Consider the following 9766-nt stretch of genomic DNA (forward strand, 5'->3'; position numbering starts at 1 on the left):
TATATATTTGTATATGCGGGTATATTCGTGTATTGGAGACCGTATTAGGTAAATCTTGTTTATCTTCTAAGAGTTTCTGTAAGTATTTATTAAAATTTTTTTTTCCTCTTCACCATTTTCATTGTACTATTCTATTTGGTTACTTTCTTTGAAATGTTTTTAATTTTATAGGATAAGGTTTTATTCGGGTAGAAATTTTATTTGATTTTATATAAATGAGCAAATATATATTCATATTTATTTATCATCATCATAAGTGCATTTATCAAGTGACTACAATCAGACACTGGTCAAATTTAAACATTGTTACTAAAACAACTAACACGTCAAAATACTTATAAATCATCAAAAGAAGTCGATGCATCATTAATATTCTTATCTTTAACCATGTGCAATATAAATTAATTACAATTGAATCCACATTGTTTGTTTTATAAAATATATTCATTATTTTTTTCATTTCACTGCAAAAATACAGAAATACAAATATCTGATTGTGATATCCAAGAACGCTATTTGATGTGTGTTGTGAAATGAGAACTCTTAAAACTAATATCGATTCCAAAACCTTTGGTCTTTATATTTTTAACTTTTTATCCTAAGAGACCTCTATTGGAGTTTTCAAATATTGGTATATTTACATTACCATGTAAATCGTAATTTTGGTTGGTCCCTAATTGCATGTTTCGGATTCAGTTTGTAGTTACCTATTAATGGTTAATTTTTATTGTTAGTTACTTAGGTTGATTTTTCGGTATGGATTATTTTGAGCATTATTTGGCTTCGCATGTCTGTGGAAGAGAGACATTCATTTGACTATTTGCCTTTTGACTTGTGAAATCGGGAGATATGCCGCTATTTATCATGCTGAGCCAATGCTTAGTTGCAACCGAATCTGGCAGGCAGAGGAAATCCAGAGATTTCTGAATGCTTGATCCTGCTTTGCATTGGAAATTGCACAACACTTGTGGCCTGATTGAAAAACAAGTGCTTTGACCGTCCTGTACAGTTTTGACTAAGATGATGTAACAACTGGACTGGATTTTGTTGACAGACATTCTTCTTAGGGGCTCACTTCGATTCTGGCGGCCAGCTTCAGTGTCGGATATCACGTCAGCGGGTATCATTTCCTTGGAATAACAAGGAACATTCCTTGCAAGGATGTGCATTTCCTTAGCTGGTCCTCGACAGTTGTCGTCGTTGACTGCATATGATGCAGTGAAATCACGATGGTTTTTCATGATGCAATTCCCTGGAGTTGTAAAGTCACTGTTACGTTCTCCATCAAATACGCCGCATAAGCCACGGACTTTGTTGGAATAATGACTCGATATGGTAAGTTGCACGCTTTTGCCATCATAGATGAGTTCCATCCCGTGACTTTTTATGTCCATGATTAGAGTATTATCAGTTCGAAGTATATATACATGCATTTCATTCTTCCCGTTTACCCAACCCGTAATTTTTTTCTTCGAAATTTGAACTTTTTTACCATTAATACCTAAATTAACTCCTTTGGGTCCTGGTGGTTCTAGGGTCACAACGTCGTCCGATAGCAGGATTTGCACCATCTGTATGGGGAGTATACAACTCAAGTAAATTAATTTGAAATAAAATGATAATATGTTTAGTGGAGTCATTTTTCCTATAAATTCAATACAATACCTTTTGTTTTGTTCCAATATCTTTAACGAGGATCGAAAAGTTTTTCTGATCGTAGTCATATTGTTGAGAAGTTTCCTGGCTCGTAAGTTGTCTGAATGGAACAGACATCGCTAATACATGGTAGCAATCACCCAATTTGATAGGATAAGATCTATTATTGAAAGTAGATATAGTACTTGCTTCAAGTGAACACGTGGCTAAAAATAAAATACATAAATTTGTATAATTATGTTATATGGATTAGTATAATATTAATATCATTTTGTCCAAAAAAATAAGTCACCACTTAATGATAAATGATATCTGTTAGTGCTACAATATAAGAATTATTTAATAATATATATTTATAAGTTTAAAATGTTGGGATTAAAACTAGCGCTTACGTGTTTGTTCAGAATAGATGATTTTACGGGCGAACAGTTGAAGAGGACTGTACCTCTTGTGCTGGACTGCCAATGAGCGGACCCAGTCCTCAACTGGCACCTGTTCGAAGTAAGACTCGAATGAAGGAGCCTCTATCGAAACGTTCACATTATTCAAGTTTTCGGTGAATTGAACAGCTAGATTTATCTTCCCATCTTCATTCAATACATCAATGACTTCTTCACTATTGTAATCAGATCCATAATGACGGACCATTCCATAAACTGTTTGTCCTATCTTTTTAATAACTTTAGGCAAACATTCATAGCTGATTGAAACATTATAAGTGTCCAAATAATGTACCCTCTCTATTAGTCGAGAACAGGTTGGGTTAATATGATTTCCTATTGCCATCTGCTCTTTACATAGTTTAGCAGAGGGGTGATTGCGCAGATATCGCTTTCTGTTATCAGATTGCCGAAGTTCTCCCTGAAACAATGCTTAAAAAGTGATTTATGAATTTTATTTTGCCTACATGAAATTGAAATGATAATATGTGATTACCCGGAACGTTAATTTAGATTGCTCAGGCTTGTTGAAATTGATTTCACCTTCAATGACCGTAGCCGCATCAGCTTTAAGGGCATCATCAAAATTAAAAATAGCCAGTTTAGGTTTGCTCACGATGATCTCCGCTGTTGCCTAAAAAAATTAATTAAATTACAATAATTTAAGATATAATCTCAAGAATTGGAAGAAAGTGGACCATATGTGATAATTATAGAAACTTGGTTAGGTGGCGGTCAAAAAAGGTTCCAAAATAGGGGAAACAACTATTTATTTGTAACCGACATCTCGCTCCACTTTGAAGGGCCTCTCCAGAGGTAAATGAGAACAAGATAGAAACATTATATGTAATATGTGATTGAAATATGAGTACATACATAGAACTTTGTAGAAAATATTATATAAAATGGAGAAACGTTGTAAACTAAAAGAATACTTTCTATGTATATTCTCATTATTTTATCATGTCTTACAATTATTGTATGTTGTTCTCACTTAGCCCTGATGAAGCCCCGCAAAATAGTGCGAAACGTCGGTTACTACCGAATAGTTTTTCTGCTATTTTTGCACCTTTTGTTGACCGCGAGCTGGATTATCTTTCTACAATCATTTCATGAATTCCTATTAGCTTCATGTATTATTGCTAACTCTGTTATGTGGCCTATTTACCTGAAATTCTTGAGTCTCCTCTGATTTGATAAATGGTTCTCCGCTATAATACATTAGGTATCTCGATGAGGTAGAAACTGGACTGTCGGAATGGACTAGAGTAGCAACGTGCTTTCCGTTTTCCTCATTTCCTCCGAAGGATATCGATGCCGCAAATAAAGACATTGGTGTCGTGTAATTGCCGTTGTCTTCTTTAGTATTGGTATCTGGCAAACTTTGGTCCTCTGAGTCATTTTCCATCGTCTTATCTTTACGGCTTTTAGATTTTTTGCGAATTTCACTTAGCATTTTACTAGCTTCAGGCCCATGGTCTTTGTATGTGAACGATAACGTGGTTTCGTGTGGAGAACTGTTTTTAGAATCATAACTGAAAACGACATGGTTATTAAAAATATCACCATAGAGAATATCTGAAAAGACCTCAGGACCATGGTGGAGGAAAGCATAGAATGCCCTCCCAGTGTCCTCAAAATTGTCTTCGCTTTCTGTTTCAATTTGGAACTTGTATCCTGTCTCTTGAATTCCGAATGTATTTCGAAACTGAAATAAAAAAAAAAAATCATAAATTATAATAATAATTTGAAGGAGCCGATAAGTAAACTTTATCCATTGTAAATATACCTACGATTCTTTTCGGTCCAACATGTATCAGCTCTACGTTGTTTCCTTCCAGATAAGGCTTAACGTCGCTGACATTTTGATAAGTAGTATAAACAATGGTTTTTGATTGGAATATATTTTGCAAATCGTTTTCGTCTTCAAGAAATTGAAGGGAAGCTCTTAAATTGTACAAATTGAGGTCTAGGTTGCCTTTAAGGGGAATGTAAATTTGTGTATTTTTTTCAAGAACGGTGAGGTGTCTCTGTTGACTATACGGAGCGACAAATCCCATCTTCCCTCGCTTCTGGTTTGACCATCTACAAAGAAAATGTATTTTTCTACTGTTTATATCTTCTTGTGACAATGAGGAATCTGGGAATTAGAGATATAAAAGTACATAGGTCATACTCTAAGAAAAAATAATTTTAAGGTAAAAAGAATGAATTAAATTTAAAAAAATATGTATATCTTGATGGGATTATTGGATTATTAACAAGACTGTTCGTAATCTTAAAGACGTACCTGGTCTTAACGAGTGAGGAAATTACATCATCACTGCGAGTGAATTACTTTATTAATTTAACTATTGATGAAGGGATGACGGAAGTAATAGATCGGATCATCCCACTAGAATAGCAATATTAAATTTAAAAAATCATTTATAATTGAAGGGGTGGGCAGATCACTTACGAGACCATTAAACCATTTATTATTATCAGCTAAACAATCCTTTTTTGACTTAGTGGTGGCCAGGTGACAACTCAGCGTTCCTAATAGCCTTGTTTAATAGGCAGGGTAGGGTGATGAATAAATAAATAAAATATACTCAGCGTTCCAAAACGAAAGGTTACAGACGCTGAAGGAAGGTGTATGTTTTCTTTTAACTCCCACATCAGGGCTACTACTGAAAATATCCTAGAGACAATTACATGAAATCTCTGGACACCCCTTTTTTGTATTTTTTAATTGATAGAAATGATGGTACAAACACCTCGGTTTATAGTTTTTAAAACTAAAGTAAACTAGGACGAATTAAACAATAACCAACCCTTAATAGGACACAATGTGAGACAAATCACAGAAAGTGATTGATTTATTGTAAAATTAAAAAAAACTAATTGTTTAAAAATGTAGTGAAAAGAGAGAATGTGTATTCCTCCTTACTTATTATTATTTTTTTTTTTTCAGAATTAAGAATTTTGTGAAAATTCTTTAAAAACACTTGGAAACTTTGTCTTTTTTTTGGGGGGGGGGGGGAGAGATATCCCTTGCATACCAGTTGAACAGAAATAATGAGGTGAAATAGGTAACTCACATGAATTTTAATTTTCCATTTATGCCGGCGCTAATGGGTATATTGTCGTTTCTTGTGTATTCCTGTGTTTGGTGGACGTAACCGTTTCCTGTAAAGCCTATGTGTAGATACGTAGGCACGCTGATGGAGTATGTAAATGGAAAACCTGTAGCAAGTGGAAAACCTAACTCTACTGCATAATGGTTGTAGAATTTAGATTCTTGGTAGTCAATTCCCTTTTGAAGATTTCTGTTCATTTCTTTGAAAACTGAAAATATTGTGCGTGAAAATATCTTAACAAACAGTATCGCTTAGTAAAATCTATTACATTGGAATTGTACTTTAAATTTAATTGATTAATGAATCATGATTTGTTTCTATTAAAAACTGAATGTTAATCTTACCCTCCGGTAGTTGTTCGACTGTGTTCCTATCGAAGGGAAAGAATCTCTCCCCTCCCAAAACTGACCCAAAAATATTTCCTTCTACTGGTATCGGTTCATTCCTCTGCCAATTCAGGATATCACTGATGTACTGGAAAGTATATCCAGTACAGTTTCTCCCAGTAGCCGCATCATATCTTTGTGAGTCCTTCTCCAATTCCAATCGTTTTAGAAAAAGGTTGACAATTTGCTCGGCTCCAGATGTCATATATGAGGCCTTAGAAAAGAAATGGTTAGTTAAATAAAATTTCCAAAGAGGTAAAGAGAAGCATTTGCTTATAACTTACCGTAAATCGTTCGGGAAGATAACCACCTATATTATAGTTTTGGCTAAAAATCATAGCATCTGGATATATACCATCGGTACCTTGGATAGAGCTGCCATATGCGGTGTATTTAACATTTTCTACTTCTCTGATGAGGTAAGAATAAATGAAATGTTTCGAATATCGAGCTCCGTAATCTTCCGATGAAAGGAAATCCATTGCTGATCGTGCGTTATTGACTCTGCAAAATTAAAAAAATAATAATAATCCCTTTGTAATTATTTGTCTAGAATTATAGTAAAAAAAAAAAATACAGGTTTGGATTGGCGATTTGGTCACCCATTGCAGCAGTCTCAATAGCAGATTTAACAGCGGCATTTACTTGTTTACTTTGGTCATAGTTCGTATGTTCGGCCATGCGCTGAAGCAGATGTGCCGAAGGATCAGTTTTCATTATCTGCATTACAGATGCAACCCTCAACTCGGGAACTTCGAATTGGTTTTGATATATTCTGTACAAAACCGATCTGGCAGTTTTAGGATGAACTTTTATAAAATCGTCGAGGCTGGTTACGATTAAGAGGCGTTGAAAATTTGAGACTGGACGTTTTCCTTCCAAATACGGTTCAAATACACTCAATATCCTGGGATGTGCTGTGTTACATAAGGCACGGATGTAAACTTGAATTTTACCAGAATCATCTTGGTCAATGGACTTTTCGAGTTTGTGCTGTAAGTATGGTATGTAAAGTTCTTCGACTACAGCGTGGTGGTTGTGAGACTGAACTCCTGATAGATGGATTGGGTAGCGATGGTGAGAACTCTTGCGGTCTACTTGAGATCTTCTTATGAGGTCAGTAAAGGATAGGATTGCGCTGTCATTGAGGTATTTCTGGCGTTGTACTTCCTTACTTCTTACTAATTCCTGTTAAAAATAAAATTATTGTTAGTGTCAATTAACATGATTGCTTGATATGCTCCAGATTGGTAATACTCACGAAAAAGTAATTCATGTATTCTGTGGTTGGGTAGCGGGCTGATCTGGGTATAACAGCGAGCAGTTGAGCCGCTTCGTTACCTTTAACTTTTTTAGATTTGATCCATTTCGAAATTACGACGAGTGCCGGGCCGCTCCCTGCTTGCGCTACTGCATCCCGATAAGCTTTCCTATATAGTAATAAAAACAAAATTATTTAATATATATGTCACAACCACGGTGCAATATGAATCTAACTTAAAAATCAAACTTTTGGAAAACTGATTTCAATTTTTTTTTTCATTTGTGTTTATAAGCCAAAATTAATTTTAATCTATACTAATAAATGGCATGACCATAACAATCATGCTCGATAGAAGAACGAAGAGTAACTGGATAAGGGATCGCGTATAGTAATTAAATTTTATTTCATGTCTGAAAAGGCTTCTCCCATGTCTCCCATAAAATTTTCACAAGGAGTATATCAGATTCATTGATTGTTATCTTAGTTTATAAGTATGAAAAAGGATAAGATTTAATAAAAAAGGAAGAAGGTATAAATAAAAAAAAGCTAAAGAAAATCCATACTGATATAAGTGGGTTAAGAGTTTATTTGTAATAACGTTCTCATTTTAGAAATTTCCTGTTTACTTTGAAACAATATTTATGTGTTAGGTAGACCGTTTATTGGGTTATTATATCATAAAAGTGATTTGGAGATATTAGTTGACGATTGTGAACCAAATGTGATTTGCTTGCAAGAAACAACCTTACACTTAGTCCTCTTTGGGGGTCCCCCCATTTTTTTTTAACGACCCCCTTTCTGAGGAGAGGGGAGGGTTATCTACAGGGTACCACTCTGTTCTAACCACGGCGCGGGAGAGGGCAGTGGTCAACTTTTCATTTCCTGGGACTTCAAGGACCAACTTCAATGAATACAATGAGAATAAAGACAATGAGTACCTTATGATAAGAGGGACACTGTCGAAATGTATAACTTGTGGGGTACTTTTAAGAGTATTGCACATCCTGGCTGAGAGCTATACCTACGATACTGAACGAGAGGAAATTGAATTGGGGACCATAAAGAAGAAATAGTAAAAACAAAAAAAACAAAAAAATAGTAAAAAGGCGCCAGAAAAATTATCTAAACAAATTGATATCTTTAATAAAATTTAAATTTATATACTCTTATCTTTCGATTGTTTGTTATAATCTAGGTGATTGTATTATAGGTGAAAAATGACTTCATTAATTAAAGTGCCCTAAATGTTTGAAAATAAAAAAAACTTTATTAATAATAACAAACTCAATAATAAGTTATATTTGGGTATGTTTGTTTTAAAATAAAAGCTGATTGTTCAGAAAAAAATATCTGAAAATCTTATTTTGTAAATGACATTGGGGGGGGGGAATTAAAGTGAAACTTATATATTACTATTTTATAGGGTTTTGTGTTTTAGGGATTATAAAAAGAATTTACGGATTAGTTATATCTTCTTCATTCATCCTTCCACCCAAATTCGTAAGCGAATTCCATTAGCATTAAAGAAGTGTCATTTGGGTATTCACACTTTTGTCTCCCTTCGCTGGAATTTTTTTTTTGCATTATCGCGTACGTGTACATTTAAAATCAACACATAAACGACAAACAACTTATAAAATAAAAATCTTCTAAATCAATTTTCTCAAAGGTAGATTTTATGTTAGTATTGTATTATAAGCTATAGATTGAACTCACCAAGTTCGATAATTTTGGCGTGTCTTGGGATCTTCTGCATTTGTTTTTTCCTCAGGGTGATAAAGTTTTTCACTGGCTTGCAAAAGATGATCTGTACTTGCAGACATTACTAATCTTGTCAAGAGAGAAAACCAGCTCAAGACATTGTTGGTTGGTATCTCATTCGGATTATTCAGCAGCTTCCCGATCTCTTTGGCAACTTTTTCAATTTTCCTCGAGGTTTGCTCTCTGTCACTTTGCTGACTCAGCATATTATCAGGGAGGAATTCAATGTTTGGAGCCATATTTAAATCTGGTTGTGGGTTTAAAGTTTCTTCGCTAGAACCAATTGATGAATCACTTGATGTAGAAGAACTATCTGATGAACTGCCTGAATTTTGCTCGATTAGATTTTGCTTACTTTTAGTGGACGTGAGAGATTTTTGGAGATTGATTTTCTTCTTACTTCCTTCGTTAGTATTTACCTCAACTTCCTCTTCCTCACTCTTCGAACCACTTTCTGAAGATTCCTCAGAAGACGTGGAAGAGGAAGATGGATCTTTAACTCTACCACTAATCTGGTTGGTTGCATGTTGGTATTCGTATACCAAACTGTCTACTGTTTTAGGGTTGTTGATTGATGGTGAAGAACTATTTGCTTTGCTAAATTCTTCGAGAGACAGATTCATGCGGCTTGCTACAATAGCTTTTAGATTATTGTAAATGTGAGGTGACACTACAACTATTTCGGTGGTTTCTGTTGATTGGATCGTGTATTCGCTGTGGTTACCAGAATATACTATTGTACTCTGTGATGTTCTCTGTAAAAGTTTATAGAGAATAAAATTATAATTTATTTTTGTTTGAGCAATATTAAAATGATTGTTCTCAGTTTGATTTACAATGGATTAGAAAACTTACAGTAAGAATATTCCCCATTGCATTACTTCCTTCACTCCAACCTTCCTGGCCACTCATTCCAAAACGATAGACAATATGTTCGTCACTGTTGGAAAAGTTCCTGGTCTTAACAATTCTGTAATGTCCTCCGTCACCTTTAAGGTTTTCTAAAGGCACTAGATCCGGTCTGCTTTGTAAGATATACTGAGGCAGTTCAGATAATTCATAAGTCGTCTCGTATTTACCACTGACAGATTCCTTTGAATTGAATAATTTATTACTTTAATTATGCATTAATATATA

General features: G+C 34.4%; 1 protein-coding gene across 1 annotated transcript in view; it reads right to left on the bottom strand.

Annotated features, from left to right (window-relative positions):
* Positions 1–646: 646 nt before the first annotated feature.
* The window catches only part of LOC106677248 (uncharacterized), a 30400-nt gene continuing 21280 nt past the window's right edge, over positions 647–9766 (bottom strand). Inside the window, exons 23-35 of the mRNA XM_067048857.1 lie at positions 9485–9721; positions 8585–9384; positions 6866–7034; positions 6182–6792; positions 5889–6108; positions 5563–5818; positions 5180–5426; positions 3890–4181; positions 3265–3804; positions 2593–2730; positions 2049–2517; positions 1666–1862; positions 647–1571 (exon numbers count right to left, since the gene is read on the bottom strand). Of these exons, the coding sequence (XP_066904958.1) occupies positions 774–1571; positions 1666–1862; positions 2049–2517; positions 2593–2730; positions 3265–3804; positions 3890–4181; positions 5180–5426; positions 5563–5818; positions 5889–6108; positions 6182–6792; positions 6866–7034; positions 8585–9384; positions 9485–9721 (4974 nt within the window). The 3' untranslated portion in view covers positions 647–773. The remainder of the gene's footprint in view (positions 1572–1665; positions 1863–2048; positions 2518–2592; positions 2731–3264; positions 3805–3889; positions 4182–5179; positions 5427–5562; positions 5819–5888; positions 6109–6181; positions 6793–6865; positions 7035–8584; positions 9385–9484; positions 9722–9766) is intronic.

The sequence above is a fragment of the Halyomorpha halys genome, unplaced genomic scaffold (assembly GCF_000696795.3).
Source record: "Halyomorpha halys isolate HHAL.00 unplaced genomic scaffold, Hhal_1.1 Scaffold91.1, whole genome shotgun sequence".
NCBI classification, from domain to species: domain Eukaryota; kingdom Metazoa; phylum Arthropoda; class Insecta; order Hemiptera; family Pentatomidae; genus Halyomorpha; species Halyomorpha halys.